At 40.4% G+C, this 18,693-nt stretch overlaps 1 protein-coding gene across 1 annotated transcript in view; it reads left to right on the top strand.

The window, feature by feature from the left end:
* The window catches only part of ZFPM2 (zinc finger protein, FOG family member 2), a 350,445-nt gene that overhangs the window by 192,107 nt on the left and 139,645 nt on the right, over positions 1–18,693 (top strand). The window contains exon 5 of the mRNA XM_065398289.1: positions 17,540–17,651. Coding sequence (XP_065254361.1) covers positions 17,540–17,651 — 112 coding nt within the window. The remainder of the gene's footprint in view (positions 1–17,539; positions 17,652–18,693) is intronic.

Genomic DNA, 18,693 nt, shown 5'->3' with positions numbered 1-18,693 from the left:
GTTACACACAATCAGTATCTTTTCTGTACACCAATGAACATCTTAGAGAAGCACATTTTCACTTTGTGTGGTGACAGGAAGGAGCACACATCCTTTAAACAGAACTGAAGAAACGGAATCCTTTAAATGGAACTGAAGAAAAATGACTTAATTAGATATGTTCTCAAACTGGGGGGAAAAAGTGAGCCAGTTTGCAAAATAGAGGTGCTAACTTTGGTCAGTCAGTTTTTGGCCTAAACCTTCTAAAATCGTAATAAACATATACTATGGTCATATTACCCTGGTGGCTATCAGATTGAATTTGAATTGGATTTTGAAGTAGAAACACATGTGTGTTTATTAACTGACATTTTAACAGACCTGAGTTCATATCTAGAGGCACCCGAGGGATATCTACAGCTCTTCTTTCAGTACAGTGTTGTTTGTAATTGTCTGTTGAAAGTATTGTACTGAGGGGCATCAGAACTTTTTCTTGGGCCAAAACGATTCTGTAGAAAGAATAATCTTCCCTATTACTATTTATGGGAACCCAAAATCATCATCAGTAATAAAGATCACAGAATTTTCAAAATTATTTGGCTAGGATCCCAGTGCTAATCCACAAAGAGTAATGTAGTCATGTAATTATTCAAAATCTATACAGTGGACTGGGGAAGTGGAGAGAAGGATAGAAAACTGCCTAAAATGCCACTATGATGTACTGTAATATATAAAAGCAGCAAAGAGTCCTGTGGCACCTTATAGATTAACAGACGTATTGGAGCATGAGCTTTCGTGGGTGAATACCCACTTCGTCGGATGCATGTAGTGGAAATTTCCAGAGGCAGGTATAAATATGCAAGCAAGAGTGAGTCAGGCTAGAGATAACGAGGTTAGTTCAATCAGGGAGGATGAGGCCCTCTTCTAGCAGTTGAGGTGTGAACACCATGGGAGGAGAAACTGCTTTTGTAGTGTAATATATAGCAACAGGGGGAGGGATAGCTCAGTGGTTTGAGCATTGGCCTGCTAAACCCAGGGTTGTGAATTCAATCCTTGACGGGGCCCACTTAGGGATCTGGGGCAAAATCTGTCCTTGGTCCTGCTAATGAAGGCAGGGGGCTGGACTCAATGACCTTTTAAGGTCCCTTCCAGTTCTAGGAGATGGGATATCTCCATTAATTAATTATTTATTTTATGTATTAATTGTAATGGCCAAATATTTGACTCTTTAAGTCAGTGGCAAATTTCCCTTTTATTTCAGTGGGACCAAGATTTGCAGCCAGTAATATGAACAAATGATGTGTATACCAGAGAAGTCTAACTGATTAAGGACGGGAAAATATGATGATAAAATTTTACTTTGTCCATATAAGTGAATCTGCTTTCACTCAGAAAATAAAAAACTCTTTTTTGAAGTGAACAAAATTTAGTCCAGAATTATATTTATTATTAACATTTATAATGAGATTTTACAAATATGCAAAACAGTTCATCTTAATAATAACTATAAATAGTAAAGCTTAGAATAACATTGAAAATCACTAATGGAAGATGGTTGCACTTCTTTTTTTCCATGAGCAGGCAAGAATCATGCATAATGTAACAGTGTAACTGCTAACAGCAGACTCACAGAAGATAATTTAAACTTGTTTTTATGGACGGGAGAAGCTGATTTTCTAAAGCCATTCCTAAGGAGATTCTCCTTGGTTTTACATCACCCCAAAAGGGTGTTTCAGTTCCTTCCACCTACAGACATACTCACTAAGTAAAGAATATATAAGGGCTTACTTAATAGTGGTGGAATTTTTATACATGCAGATGTGAGGGGGAAATTAGATTTTATTTCATAGCTATGTATTAAATCAATGTTAAAATACAGACATAATCAAATCTCCTTATATCCCATGACCACATGTGAAATAGTACATTGGAAGGTCAGAATACTTAGCAGAGTATACAGCCCTTGAGACTCAGCAGATGTACAGATAGGGGCCTAATCCAAAATACTCATTCATAAATGTAGAAGATCAGAATTGAGCCTTAATTCTCTAAAGGATTGCAGCAATGTTGTGTGGTCCTTTCATCCAAATTAGAATGATTCATTATGTCTAGTCCATTAGCACAAAAAGGGTAGGTGTGGGCAATAAAACTGCATTAGGATTTTCAAGTGTAATCTTAAAATGAAATAAACTGTGGTGCTTTAACTAGCTATAAATAATTAATTATATTTATAGAAGTCTGATTAGTGAATTATTTGTTAAACTTACACTGATATTTTAAATTACTGTACTTGCTTTTAGTAAACATAACACCTGATTTTTAAAAAAAAAATCTAGTACAAATATATATTCACTAATGGAAAAATATATTTAGGTAAAACCAGAGAAAATTCAGATATTCTATCCTTAATCCTATTTAACTGAAGTTAGTGGGAGTTTTAACATTGTATTTAGTGGATGCATTGTATTTAAGCAACATTGAAGCCTTGATATTGCATCAGACATGGTGCAGAGCCTAAAGTCCAGAGTGTTACATAGTAATCTAATCCTACCTAGACACAGAGGGCTAGCACAATCCATATGTATTAAATATTTATTTTCTAAAGACTTCTTTATATGTTATGAAACGGTAATATAGTGAAAGTTGGCAACACTTTCTTTATATATTATGAAAATGGAATAATCCTGGAATGGCATATTGCTTTAAGCATTGCTCTAGTTTATGTACAGAAAAAAATCCTTAATCTAGCTATATATATTAGATATTTTTAACTAATTTCTCAAAAATAAAATCTACAAAAACTGAGAAATTTAAAAGGGAGACTAAGACTACAGAAACAGTACTCTTGGAATAAAAAAGTGTACAAGGGAAAAATATATTCAAACGTTACTACAAAACAGAAGGGTGAGAACTGCAACCTATTATCCCAATGCAATTATAAGAACAACAGGAGCAGCAATCATTATGGATGGTGTCAGTGAGGATAGATGGACATTAGGAAAAGGCAATATTAACCCCAAAACACCTGTAATTATCCCTGAATATTTTTGATTGCTTGCCATCATTCACTGTATCTCTCACAATATGTGCACCATTGGTGAAAATACTGTTCTAGAGATGATAAGCATGCACCAGTACAGATGTAATAAGACAGTGTGCAGTACTATTAGAAAAGGTACAATCCAGAGCTGCTTGCACACATTCACACTGAGTCATCTGGGCATTTCTTTTAGTACACTAATGAATTACCTTAATTGCTATGGCATATTGTCTTTCCTGAGAATTGGAAATGCATTCCTATTATCCACATATTTTTCAGACTTTACTATATGTCTACCTGTGACCCAAGAACCTCTTAATACCAACTAACAAGGGGGTGCAGTGGGGTTACAGGATCTCCTCATTCTGGTATGTACATTCAGGTTCACCAAAGAGGTCTCGAATGAAAGTCTCAAATGAAAGAGGTCTCAAATGGTGTCACACTGGTCATCAATATCATTGTGAAATGTATGTACCAATACTATGAAAGGGAGTTATGCATATTTACTGAAAATATGTTCTTAATGTCTGTGAATGAGAGTTGGTAGCCAGCAAAAGTGAAAAACAGGGTTTCTCTCAAACAAGATATATTTAGTCATGTAAACTGAGTATTGTCTTGTTCACACTAAGTGCCCCATCACCAAGCTGAACTGAACGAAAATTAAGGATTATAAGAATTTCAGAAAGAAACAAACAGGAAGAGAAATACAGTGGGGGAAAGAACCTTATCTTGACGAGCACTTCAGAAGTTTGCTTTACTATAGTTGGGGGGCAGAGAAGACACCCAGGCACCCTTCACCAAGTAAGTACAATAACAGTGCTTTTGCTTCATGAAAAACATGTCTCAATCAAGGTTGGTTAAAAATGCTGGAGAACTTTGGGTGAGATATGCTTCTTTAACTTTGGTCTCTAGAAAGCCTGTTATGATTTTGTTTTATATGTAAAGATTTGTTTCCAATACAGTATTCTTACTGTCACTTGAACCCAGGGCCGGCTCTAGGCACCAGCAAAACAAGCTGGTGCTTGGGGCGGCACATTTTACTTAGGAGAGCTTCCATAGGCTTCCTGTTGTCTCAACGAGAGACTAAAGAGGACAGGATTTGGCCTTTAAAATAGAGTTAAAACAATCTCACTTAAATACTGTCTGTCTCCTAGATCTCTCAAGCCTGGGAGGGAGGGGGCGCAGCGGCGCGCGAATCAGCTGTTTCGCGCGCCGCGGCCGCTCGGAGTCTCCCCCTCTCTCCCAGGCTTGAGAGCCTGGGAGGGAGGGGGAGATCCCGAGCGGCCGTGGCGCGCGAAACAGCGCCGCTTCTCCCCCTACCTCCCTCCCTCCTTCCTAGGCTTGAGAGCCTGGGGGGAGGAGGCAGGGCTGGGGATTTGGGGAAGGGGTGGAGTTGAGGCGGAGCCGGGGGTGGGGTAATTAAAAAACAGGGGGGGGGGGCGGCCAAAATTGTTTTTGTTTGGGGCGGCAAAAATCCTAGAGCCGGCCCTGCTTGAACCTCTATTCTTTGAAAGTAAACTTATTCTTCTGTTCAGTATAAATATCTCTGAGTGCTGTGGTATTAAGCAATGTGATGGTCCTCAGTTGAATCTTAAAAACTGGTGTGAGCTGTTCCCTTGAGAAGAGCAGGCCTGGTAATTCTGTGAGAGTTCAGTGGATAAGGGGCTGGACACTGCAGGGAACGTTCCGAGTACTCAGAGGTTGGTGTATGCCTATCACTATTGTACAGAAAGAGAAAGGCCTGCGGGAGCCTGGTAGGCAATGCTTGTACTGCCAGAGACTGGTGGTTTCAGGGAACTGATCTACAGCAGGCAGAGATAAAATTGCTTCATGCTAAGGGAAGGTTGTGGTGAGGTGCCTTATAACACTGGGTACCCTTGGGGAGTGTCACATCACCCACTTCAGCAGATACCACAACTCTTTTCAGGTTTGCCAGAGAAGACAAAGCTTTTTTATTAACTGCATGAGTGCTCAGCTTATTCTGCTTCTACTCTGGCTTCTTTAAACATCTAGTTCACAGTGGGCATGTTCGGAGACTAAATGCAGGGATTTGCATAGTCACTCCCTGCAAGTAATTTGACACCTACCTTTGGATTAGACACAATAGAGATGATTCACATCTGAGCTGGTTGTAATGTAATAGACAATCTGAAATGTTCTGTCCTCAGGAAATAATTCACTGTTTTTGGGGATAATTACAGGTGTTTTGGGGTTAATATTGCCTTTTCCTAATGTCCATCTATCCTCACTGACACCATCCATAATGATTGCTGCTCCTGTTGTTCTTATAATTGCATTGGGATAATAGCTTGCAGTTCTCACCCTTCTGTTTTGTAGTAACTTTTGAATATATTTTCCCCTTGTACACTTTTTTATTCCAAGAGTACTGTTTCTGTAGTCTTAGTCTCCCTTTTAAGTTTCTCAGTTTTTGTAGATTTTATTTTTGAGAAATTAGTTAAAAATATCTAATATATATAGCTAGATTAAGGATTTTTTTCTGTACATAAACTAGAGCAATGCTTAAAGCAATATGCCATTCCAGGACTATTCCATTTTCATAACATATAAAGAAAGTGTTGCCAACTTTCACTATATTACCGTGTGTCTCATGGCAAAAGGTGTTTTTTTAAAGTTCCAGCTCCAGAGTCATGTGGATATATGAGAATTGCAGAGTTGTTATTGTTGTCTTGTTTTTTAAGTAAGCTTCTAACCCTCATGGTTGTAGAGAAAAAGATTAAAAACATGACCCTAAGGTTCAAAAACTAGAAGGAAACTATAAAGAACCCAGAATTAATTGTTTTTATAAAATCTCCTGATTATAAGTAATTCCATTACTTTGGGGGCCTGACTCATGATTTTTGAATGCTTGGCATTGACAGTACTGCATACATGTTCTACCATATTCATGTTATGAAAAGGACGGCCATATGACAAAAGAGTACTACCTTACATTCATCACCAATGCATCCCTTAGGTCAGATCCTCACCCCTGCTCCAGCCACTTTATGCCAGGTAAAAGGATCAGAGTGTTGTAAAGGAGCTGTAAAGCCCCCAATTCTGGCTGGGGCAGAATTGTCCTGGTACAGGAATTGTGGAAGTCAGCTTTAAAGGTGTGTTCTAAGGACCCCCTCACAAGCCCTGGCATAGGGGAGTGTCAGATAGGGTGACCAGATGTCCCGATTTTATAGGGACAATCCCGACATTTGGGGCTTTTTCTTATATAGGTGCCTATTACCTCCCACCCCCTGTCCCGATTTTTCACACTTGCTATCTGGTTACCCTAGTGCCAGGGGCAGAGATGGGGGTGAGAGGGACATGTCAGAGCAGGGCTGCCACTCATAGCACTGTGGAGATTCCAGGAAGCACTGTGGCCTATTGGCGGGGCTGGGAGGCTAAATTACATCAGGGTCACTCCAGCCCAGCGTCAGGAGGGTACAAAGGTAATCTAAAAAAACCACCTTAAATTCCCTTCCCTGTAGGTTGTGAATTTTGTGCTGTGCCTGTTTGAGTTTCATCCCCTGAATCTCACAAGGACCCAAACAGGCACCAATATCTCCTGCATTTTCATGTGCAGAGTTTGAAAGGTACAGTTTAAAGCAGCTTTTTAATAGCAATTACTGCATGGTACCTAAACAGCAGAGATCTGAGACTAGTTTTACATACTGACCTGAAAGAAATCAGTTCTGGCAAGGTAATATTAGAAGGATTTCTCAATCTGTCTTGCATTCAGTTTGCAGTAGAGGTGCAATCTGACAGACATATTTATTGATGTTTGTAAGGTACTTTGAAATCCTCAAATGGAAGGCTCTATATGCAACGTAGAAATATAGTCAATGTATATTTTGGTGTGAGAATTTCTTTTGTCTGTTTTAGCCTCCTACAAGTATGTTGAAGTGTGTGTACAGTTTTGCCACTTGACAAGTAATGATCCCTTGGGGTAAAATGCAGGATTTCTCAGTTGCAGGGAATCCCAGCTGTCTTTTGGGATTCCATCTGCCTATACTCATTTTTGCTTTTGAAACTTTTAAAGCTTTGATTTGGCAACAGCGTCTGTGAGCAGAGCCGATCCTCATATGTATTGTCATGAAAAAATTAGCTCATGTAACCTCTAAAGAGTCTCTTTCCTCAGACAGGAGGAATTCCAAATTAAATGGCAGCCAAATGGAGTATTTTGTGGGTCTCAGGATGATGCAAGATTTTTCAGGACCAGCAGGTTTTCAAATATTCATAGTGATGGCACTATGTTTTGTCAAGAGGGTGCATTACATGGGCTGTCCATGGCTCCACCTTCAGTTTGTGGCCAGTGGTGGCAAACCTGCTTCCCCTTTGAGAAAGGCTGGACGCTGACATGGGAGCATCCTTCTCCCCGGTGCAGCTTCAACACCCTGTGGCTAGTAACAGCAGGGATATCAGCAACGGGCACCTCAGTGCTCACCCAAACAGCCAGATCTGCTAAGGTGATTGGGCAGTACCAGCTGCACTCTTCTGCTCTTTCTGCACACACACTCCTCTGCTGAGGTAATGTTGCCAGAGCTCCCTATGGTGGGTCTTGGAATTAGCCCACCATAGAGATGCATGAGTGGGGTCACATCTCTCAGAGATATTATTCCAGGTTGTCTGCAGACTCAGGCAGACATGACTGTATCAGTTACATTTAGGTCACCTTTTCCTCACAACCATGAGGACTAGAATTTTTTTTTCTTTGTAGTGAAATCTAAGATACTGATGTAATTACATGACTCCAGGCGCTGTGACCATAGGCTAGGGCCTGCCATGCCTGTGCCTTAAACTGGGCCTGGCAGCATGTAGCATGGAGCCATAAAACTGGAGATCAAACTGCCTATACTCCAAATCTTGTGTGACAGGAAGGGAGTCTGTGTCTGCAAATCCAGCCAGGAAAGATGTGGAAGTGTGGGGTGCCACCTCCTGGCACGCTCATAAACCCCACAAAAGCTCTGACCAGGAGTTCAGTTACCAGTGAGATCTGTGAGTAGCTGAGGGCAAGTGGCTGCTGCTCACAGCATGCTCCCCAATACAAACCAGTTCCCATTTCCACTGGGAAAGCTCCAGCTGAAGGCATGCTGCCAAGCGGCCATAGGGAAGTAGTGAAGGGGAGGGCATATTTCAATGTAAAGACTATGGTCTTCCATGGAGTCAGCACTGGTCTTCAGTGAATCCCTTTAGATACATGCTTTCTGGAAGCTGATCTCCATGGAGAAGGACTTTGCACCAGATAGGAGTATTCCAGGGAAATGCCTCCACTTGAAACTCAAGGAGTGTCCATTCTTCCTCACAAGAATAACTCACAAAGAGGAGCATCTCTATTTGTACATTGAGTTGTTGTGATGTGGCTGTCTGAATTTAATCTATGTAGTTTTTAAGAGCTAATGATTTCATAGTAGATTTACTGATGAGGAATTGGACTGGGACAGATGCAACATTTGCTTGGTACTACAGTATAGAACTCTAACTATGGGGAGCTGAAGTGATGTGGTAAAATCACCAACGTTGCTGGAATAAGTATCAATCTATTAGGGATATCTTATAACTATTTAAATCTATGCTGTTTACTGCATGAAGGATGGTATGAGATGATGGTATGAGATGATCCCTTGCAGCTGAAATGATTTGATGAGTTTATATGTCTTTGCTTTTTATATTTTACTTTGCTGGGTACAGTGACTTACTAAAGGTGACTTTAGTGTCACCGGGGGGGAGTTCTGCAGGGTCAGAGTGTCAGTGATACACCATCCTGGTGGCTATCAGATTGAATTTGAATTGGATTTTGAAGTAGAAACACATGTGTGTTTATTAACTGACATTTTAACAGACCTGAGTTCATATCTGGAGGCACCCGAGGGATATCTACAGCTCTTCTTTCAGTACAGTGTTGTTTGTAATTGTCTGTTGAAAGTATTGTGCTGAGGGGCATCAGAACTTTCTCTTGGGCCAAGACGATTCTGTAGAAAGAATAATCTTCCCTATTACTATTTATGGGAACCCAAAATCTCCAGGAGATTTACTATGGTTGCCATTACAAATTTGATTTGATTTGATTTTTTAGCAAACTGTAATAGAAATCTGTTTGGGTTGGAGCAGAAGAGAACTAGAAATGAGGCCCCTAATCCTCTACTGTTCTCAGCATGTTCCACAGTTTGGTGAGGATGCTTTAAGGAGCTCTAGACTTTTTATGGTATTTTTCATACTGCAGAGCCCTGTAGTGAGTGCAGAGAAAAAAATAAATGTTAGCAATATAGTGGCATTTCAGTGAACAGTACGTCCTCTCAGATAATGCTGAACACACTTTGGAAGGGCATTCCCAGGACGTTGCCATCATGTTATACTGACTTACTAGACATTAACTTCACTATCTTTTATTTCCTTTCACACAGCTTCTCATAAAACAGTTAGTAATGATTAACCTCCCTTTTCCTGATACCAGAATTTCATGGATTCCATCCTGCATGCTTATGACAAAATGTCTTTTGACTTAGGTTTCTTCAAATTTCTGCCATGCTGCACACATCTATTGTTAGAAATCTTTGTGAGCTAAATGCAAGAAAAAATCTATCTAACATTACCTTGCCAGCACTGATTCCTTTTAGGTTGGAATGTAAAACTATTCTCAGATCTCTGTGCTGGGTGTTTTTATCTCCATTAACCTCTTGACTCAAGTATAAACATTTATTGAGGGTTCCCGCCCCTTGTTTGTCCAGGAAAGTGGATGCCTGCTTGACCTCTTTTATCCTCATTAGCTGATTCTAATTGTTCCCTAAGAGATCACACTTTTGACTCTGTTTGTCCTTGTCAAATTTGTCTGGTTGTGGTTTGTATGAATATAAGACCTTTAGCTGAAATAGCTTTCTCAGGTACAAAGTATTCAAGAACCTTTGCTTCTATGTAGAATGAATAGTAAACAATATTTCAGTTCTGTGATACTCCATCTTTATTGAAACTCAAGATTCCCATTGTACGGTCAATCTGGGTTTAAGGCATGTTGAGGAATCCCTGTTTATGTTCCTTTGGATGTGGACAGAATGTCCATGTAAACTTCTTGAATAATTTATACTACAATTCTTTTGGGGGGGGGGGGGAAATGATGTTTAATTTGATTGTTGAGGTCTTTTTCAGCAGTCCTACACATTCATCCTACTGTTATGAAAAGCACCTGAAACAGACTACACTTGGGCTTATTCAGAGACTCTGAGCTAGTGCAGTCAATTTTTATTTAATTAATTTATTTCTAAAGATTTATAACAACAGAAAAAGGCACTTCTCCCAGACTATAGACACCCTTTTAAAATATTAATTTAAAAACACAAATCGTAACATAAAGGGAAATCCAACAGCAAAGTTCTTCATATACCAGCAATGATGTGCTAAACTTTACAGTAAAAAGATTAAAGAATGTTCCACTTTCCCCTGGTATTACCCCAGTCAGTACCCCTCTCCCCAGAAGTCCAAGCAACAGTGATCTTTGTAGCATACCCTGAAAGTCAACACATTCAGATCATTTTGGTCCAAGGAAGGATCAAGTTCCAAAGTTGAAGAGCCCTCATGGAGAACACCTTGCCCTGCCAGCAGTTCCTTCCGCTTTAAATCAAGAGACCCCCGTGTGGCAAGGGCAGAGAAGTGGTCTCTCAAATAGACAGGTCCCGGGCCATTTAGAGCTTCATAGGTCACAACCAAAACCCAGGATGAACATGAACATGTGGCCACCTCCCATAGCTATTATAATATGGTTCTAAAGAACTTCTTCAAAGAGAAGTTATACCTCTCCCTCAGTTGGGTTGCCAAGCTTTACAGGCAGTTGGGGCCTTGTGAAGTTTCACTTTCAAATAAAAATAAGTTTATTTACATATCTGTATAGCTTGGCTCAGAGTTAGGACAAGAACATGGCAAATTCCTTTGAGGTTTGCCCACCGATTCTTCTCAAGTGGCAGAACTTTAAAGAGAAACACCCTGTTTCCTCTCCAGCCCAGCTGTGGTACTCAGCAACCATTCACAGACAGCTGAACTGGTTTCAGGCTTTACTTAAACAGCTCACCTGGGAGCTATTTTAATGCTCCCAGTTCAGTTTCTTAAGCTCAAGAAAACCTTTAAGCAATAAAGCGCCATTGCTGACTGCAAAGTAGACTCAGATCTGACTGATGGCTTTCAGTGTATGCTGGAGTGCATGGATACAGTATAGGAGCAGATTAGGCACCAGCCTTAACAATATGTCTTTTGGTCTCGCAGATACTGAGTTACTAGCCTGGGATTGGGCTTCTAGCTAGCTAGAGGAAGAATGGCTCTATGATTAAAGCACAAGAGAGAGGGTTGGGTTCAGTTCCCAGCTCTGTTCTAGATTTCCTGTGTGATGATGGGCCCATCATGTAATTTGAATGTGTGTCTTTTCCCCCTCCGTAAAATCACAGAAATGTGGGGCTGTAAGGAACCTCCAGAGGTCATCTAATCCAGCCACCCATGCTGAGGCAGGGCCAAGTATACCTAGACCATCCCTGTTTGCCCAGTCTGTTCTCAAAAACCTCGGATGACTGGGATTCCATAACCACACTTGGAAGCCTATTCTAGTGCTTACCTATCCTTATAGTTAGGAAGCTTGTCCTAATATCTAACTGAATCTCTCTTGCTGCAGACTAAACCACTGATTCTTGTCCTACCTTCAGTGGACATGGAGAACAATTGATCACCATCCTCTTTATAACAACCCTTAACATATTTGAAGACTGTTATCAAATCCCCCTAATTTTTCTTTCTTTCAAGACTAAACATGCCCAGTTTTTTTAACCTTTCCTCATGGGTCAAGTTTTCTAAACTTTTTATCATTTTTGTTCTCCTCTGGACTTTCACCAGTTTGTCCACATCATTCTTAAAGTGTGGCGGACAGAACTGGACACATTACTTCAGCTGAGGCCTCACCAGTGCCGAATAGAGCAGGACAATTACCTCCCGTGTCTTACATACAATACTCTTTTTAATACACCCCAGAATGATATTAGCCAACTGCATCACATTTTTTAATCATATTCAGTTTGTGATCCACTATAACTCTAGATCTTTTTCCCCAGTACTACTGCCTAACTAATTATTCCCCACTTTGTAATTGTGCATTTGATTTTTCCTTCCTAAGTCTAGTACATTGCACTTGTCTTTATTGAATTCCATCTTGTTGATTTCAGACCAGGTCATCAATTTGTCAAGGTTGTTTTGAATTCTAATCCTATCCTCCATAGGACTAGCACTCCTTCGCAACATGGTATCATCTGCAAATTTTATAAGCATACTCTTCACTCCATCAATGAAAATATTGAACAGTACAGACCCAGGACAGACCCCAGCAGAGCCTCACTAGATACGTTCCCCCAGTTTGACAGTAAACAATTAATAACTACGCTTTCAGTTTGGTTTTTCAACCAGTTTTGCATCCACTTTATAGTAATTTCATCTAGACCACATTTCCCTAATTCACTTATGGAATGTCAATAAGCCTTACTAAAATCAAGAGATCACATCTACACCTTCTCCCCCCGCCCCCCCTTCACGAGGCCAGTAAATGGGGGTAATAGTACTTCCTTTTTCTCACCGTTCACCATGTCTTGTCTATTTAAATTATAAACTGTTGGGGGCAGGGATTGTCTCTTGCTATGCCAAGCACAAATAGGCCCTGATATTGATGGGGCCTCTAGGCACAACTTTAATGCAAATAGTAATAACAGCCACTTGAGGCACAACAGAAAGTCTAGGTGAGGAGGAAAGGAATGAAAGGTCAGATGTCTGAGAAGAGAAAAGCCAGGAGAATTGCGGAAGTGGAAGCTGGAACTTAGAGAACAGTAAGTGTGTGTCCTTTTCTGCACTTACTGGATAAGAGAAGCCTTCTTTTTGCTTAAACTTGGACTGTAGCTTAAAATAGGCCTTTTATTTATTTGTCTGTTTAATGTATTATCTACTTGGCAAGGACTATTGCCGGAATAGATTTACTCTACCTTTTGATTACTTGTGTGGCAACCCGAGACCATGAATAAGTGTGCAAACAACAACGTGAACTTAAATCAGAAGTTGATCCTATGAGCTGCTGAGCACACTCAGCTCCCATTGACTGCAGGCTGACTTTGCTGCTAAAGCTTGCAGTGATTTTAAACACATACGGGCCTGATTCTTATGTATGCAAAGGGCATTTTTCATCGCCCCAGCAGTGTAAAATTATTTTAGTGTGAAAGAAAATCAGGCTCATATTTGTTTATAATAGCAGAGGGAAGGGTTAATGATTTGATTGTCTTTCCCTCTTTTTGTTGTTTCTTCTGTGCATGTCTCATTTATATAATGTCTGTTTGCAGGATCGTTATGTAAATAGCATGCTCTGATTACATAACTGGTGTTGTCATATATATGGCTTGTTAGTGATATAAATAGGAGCATAACATAATCAAAAAATCTCAACTAGTCAAATCAAATTATTGCTTTAAATCCATATTCCAAATCTATGTAATGAAGATAAAATTTGCATCACAGTTCCCCACATAAGGTACTACATACTAGCCACAGCTTCTACATTTGTATATCTTAGTTTTGCAGGACTAGAAACAATCCTTAAAAGTCAGCCACATTGTCTTTCTATTTATAATCCTACCACACTTAATGTATTTGTTGTCACTAGTTTTCTTTAGGTCACTTCTAGAAAAATTTATTTCTATTTGTTTCCCTCTGTATTTGTATTTGTTCCAGTTGTTAGTCTGGAAAAGCAAATAATGTAATATAGCACACATGGAAAAAGTAAAAGCCTATGGATGAACATTTGCATAGAGAATACGAAAGATAAAATACACATAAACAAAAGCATATTAGATTCAGTACAACAGTGCTGTACAGTGATACGATCAAAGTGATTCCTCTGTGGAGAAAGAAGTGGTTTGGGACTACTTAGAAAAACTGGACGAGCACAAGTCCATGGGGCCGGATGCGCTGCATCCGAGGGTGCTAAAGGAGTTGGCGGATGTGATTGCAGAGCCATTGGCCTTTATCTTTGAAAACTCATGGCGATCGGGGGAGGTCCCGGATGACTGGAAAAAGGCTAATGTAGTGCCCATCTTTAAAAAAGGGAAGAAGGAGGAACCGGGGAACTACAGGCCAGTCAGCCTCACCTCAGTCCCTGGAAAAATCGTGGAGCAGGTCCTCAAGGAATTAATTCTGAAGCACTTAGAGGAGAGGAAAGTGATCAGGAACAGTCAGCATGGATTCACCAAGGGCAAGTCATGCCTGACTAACCTAATTGCCTTCTATGAGGAGATAACTGGGTCTGTGGATGAGGGGAAAGTAGTGGATGTGTTATTCCTTGACTTTAGCAAAGCTTTTGATACAGTCTCCCACAGTATTCTTGCCAGCAAGTTAAAGAAGTATGGGCTGGATGAATGGACTATAAGGTGGATAGAAAGCTGGCTAGATCGTCGGGCTCAACGGGTAGTGATCAATGGCTCCATGTCTAGTTGGCAGCCGGTTTCAAGTGGAGTGCCCCAGGGGTCGGTCCTGGGGCCGGTTTTGTTCAATATCTTCATTAATGATCTGGAGGATGGTGTGGACTGCACTCTCAGCAAGTTTGCAGATGACACTAAACTGGGAGGAGTGGTAGATACGCTGGAGGGTAGGGACAGGATACAGAGGGACCAAGACAAATTAGAGGATTGGGCCAAAAGAAACCTGATGAGGTTCAACAAGGACAAGTGCAGAGTCCTGCACTTAGGATGGAAGAATCCCATGCACTGTTACAGACTAGGGACCGAATGGCTAGGAAGCAGTTCTGCAGAAAAGGACCTAGGGGTTACAGTGGACGAGAAGCTGGATATGAGTCAACAGTGTGCCCTTGTTGCCAAGAAGGCTAACGGCATTCTGGGCTGTATAAGTAGGGGCATTGCCAGCAGATCGAGGGACGTGATCATTCCCCTCTATTCGACATTGGTGAGGCCTCATCTGGAGTACTGTGTCCAGTTTTGGGCCCCACACTACAAGAAGGATGTGGAAAAATTGGAAAGAGTCCAGCGGAGGGCAACAAAAATGATTAGGGGTCTGGAGCACATGACTTATGAGGAGAGGCTGAGGGAACTGGGATTGTTTAGTCTGCAGAAGAGAAGAATGAGGGGGGATTTGATAGCTGCTTTCAACTACCTGAAAGGGGGTTCCAAAGAGGATGGATCTAGACTGTTCTCAGTGGTACTGGATGACAGAACAAGAAATAATGGTCTCAAGTTGCAGTTGGGGAGGTTTAGGTTGGATATTAGTAAAAACTTTTTCACTAGGAGGGTGGTGAAGCACTGGAATGGGTTACCTAGGGAGGTGGTGGAATCTCCTTCCTTAGAGGTTTTTAAGGTCAGGCTTGACAAAGCCCTGGCTGGGATGATTTAGTTGGGAATTGGTCCTGCTTTGAGCAGGGGATTGGACTAGATGACCTCCTGAGGTCCCTTCCAACCCTGATATTCTATGATTCTATGATTCAAAGCCGACCCAAGAAGATCAAAAAATATTATCAGAGAGACAAGATGGGTGAGGTAATATCATTTATTGGACCAACTTCTGTTGGTGTAAGAGACAAGCTTTTGAGCTACACAGCAGAGCTCTTCTTCAGGTCTGGAAGAGGTACTCAGGGTATGTCTGCACAGCAAAGAAAAACCTATGGCTGTCTGGTGCCAGCCAACTTGGGCTCACTCAGGAGGCTCAGGCTGCAGGTCTGTTTCACTGTTGTGTAGACTTCTGGCTAGGGGACTGAGAGGAGCAGGGGGTGGGGCCGGGGGGTGGAGAGGAGCCCTTGGCCAGCCGGTGGGCACGCCGAGAGGAGCAAGTGGTGGGCAAGGGAAGCCAGTGGGGTCTCGGGGCGCAGTGCAAGTGGAGCAGGCCGGGGCCCCTTCTGAGCATGGGCCCGGCTCCATGGTGCCACTGGAGCCATTGTAAACCTGGCACTGAAAGAGTGATCGCTTTCTGAAAAGTGTCCATCCACAGGTGATAGAGTGTTTTTGTCTTTTATCATCTTTCTGTGTGAGTTCAGTCAAGAGCGTTGTGATTGTATGATTTCATCCACATTGTTATTCTTGGAGTATTTGGTGCACTGGATGAGGTACACCACATGTTGTGAGAGGCATGTGCAAGACCCATGGCTCTTGAAAGGTGTGTTGTGGGGGGTATTCATCATCATAGCAGTGGCAATATGTCTTCAATAAAAAGTATTATGATATTCAGTATGGATTCATATAAGATAATATTTCCTTATATAAATAAAATCCTTTATAATCTTCTCATTTTATTTGCAAGTAGTCTGCACCCATATATTGTACATACAATAGTTCAATTGTACCTCTTAAAATAGTTTAGTAAATTTCTATAATACTCAATAAATGTCAGTGCAACTGGAATCTCCATGTGACCACATGGTTTTCCAGCTCCTTAGATATTTGAAATCACTGGAAAATCTCAAGTGAACCATTACTGGCACTAACTGGAGAAATTTTCCCAGAAAAGGTTGGAGTCTCTTAAACAGAATTATATCTAGATGAAAAAAATTCAGTTAAAAATTACCTTGAGACCCTTTTATTGTACTCTATACTCTGTGTTGTGGTTTCATAATGTTTGATATACAGGACAAGCACTCTGAATGATACAAGTCTAAACAGTGTTTCACTACCACTCAATGAAAGGGCACTCATGATAAGGCTTACTAAATTCCAGATCAGTCAGTTTTTTGCTATTAGATTTATGAAAAGAGTTAAGCACAAATAATTTGTGTACTTGTATTGTACTTTCTTAAATCCCAAATCCTATGAGTATAGAATCTAAAATGTACACTGGATATATTTTTGTTAAAACTATCGGTGTGTATCTCCTTGCCTCTCTGTGCCTTTCAGAACTGGGGATGTCATGCTTTAATTCCTCTGATTTGAATTCATTCACACTACCTCTTTTACAGACTTTTGGAGACCCTGTGTAGTGAATCATTAGCATGATTATTATTTCAGCCATAGTAAAATTGCACATCAACACTTAGCAAATGGGGGGAAATTACATTATCCATTCGGAATAATTTCCTACTATAATATAAATGTTACCCAGGACATGTCTTTGAAATGGATACTGATTCTTTAAATTCTTTCCTGTCTGTTTCAGGAAATAGTGAGATCCTCTTGATAATGAAGTACAATGTGTCTAAAGTTCACTTCTAAATACTTAGCTCTTTGCTGTAAAAGTCATCTGCATTCCCTTTATAATTCTGAACCACCAGAGATCTGCCTAATCTTGGAGATCTGATCCAATATCATTCAGAAAAATCCTTGATAATAATTCCACCATTCAGATCAGTGAAAGCACTAAAGCCTTACTGCTTGTATCTTCTTAAAAAATATCCTGAGGCTGGGGAATAAGACCTTGGCTTATGAGTTTGGAGATTTAGCTGTTTGCAAATAAAATGATTATTACTATTATTGTTCAAGTTCTTAATCAACACAAGCAAATGGCATCTATTTGTTATCATCCTTTCTACAGAAGACAAAGGCTCCAGTCCCTATGGTGCTGACTGCTGGTCCCAAGTGGTTGCTGGATGTGACTTGGCAAGGAGTAGAAGACAACAAAAACAACTGCATCGTGTACAGCAAAGGTAAACACAAGCTGATTTTCTTCTGCTTTCTTTGCAAGGAATTAATGACAGCATTGAAACATACCCATTGCATAAGAGAAAGCAAATTGGAGCAGTGTAAGTTTCCCTGGTCTTGTATATAAGTATTTCTTATTCCCCTACTTCACATCTTAAATAAAATTGTTTTGCTGTCTTTTAATAATAAAACCACCACGCTCTGTCTAATATATTAAATGCTTTTGAAGCAGAGAGTCACCACTACTCAGGTAGATGCCAGATATAAAATATCATGCTCATTTCACCCTCAGAGTCAAGGCCTCATGGGAAATATTAGATCCATATTGTGTGTATACTCTCTAAGTGAGTTCTCCCTGGCTTTTTACATGTCATATCAGCATGCATTGCTCCATGGCATATTATACTGCAGACTGTTACGTGAAATCTTGTATGCAGTGTAGAAGTAGCTGTGTGAATCCCAGGATATTAGAGAGACAAGGTAGGTGAGGTAATATCTTTTAATGGACCAACTTCTGTTGGTGACAGATACAAGCTTGTGAGCCACACACAGCTCTTCTTTAGGTCTGGGAAAGGTCTTGAACAAGCGCTGTATGTGGCTTGAAAGCTTTCCTCTCCCACCAACAGAAGTTGGTCCAGTAAAAGATATTACCATTAAAACCATTACATGGATTAAGAATTCATGTCTGCATGATCATAGAAAATAACAGCAGCTAGCTTGCAGGGTCATTGCCTTTGTCATTCCAGAGTGTGACATCAAAATATGTTGAAGTTATTTTTGGTAAATTTTCTGAACCAAGATAGAGTATCATGATGTCATATTGTAATGCATGGATGAACTGGAATGCGTACCACTGCCCTCTTTGGGATGGAATGTCAGGCCTGCTCAAGTGAGTGTGACTGCTTTGCAGCCGCACAAAAATGATCTAAGTAGGCTTGGCAGAAATCATGTTTATATATATATATATATATATATATATATAATTTCAACAAATAAATCAATGTTTATTTTAAGCATTTTTTCTAGTTTTATCAATTAAATTTTCAC

Source organism: Emys orbicularis, chromosome 2 (genome assembly GCF_028017835.1).
Source record: "Emys orbicularis isolate rEmyOrb1 chromosome 2, rEmyOrb1.hap1, whole genome shotgun sequence".
NCBI classification, from domain to species: domain Eukaryota; kingdom Metazoa; phylum Chordata; order Testudines; family Emydidae; genus Emys; species Emys orbicularis.
The sequence above is the reverse complement of the archived record's forward strand: the minus strand, read 5'-3'. Positions and strand labels throughout refer to the sequence as shown.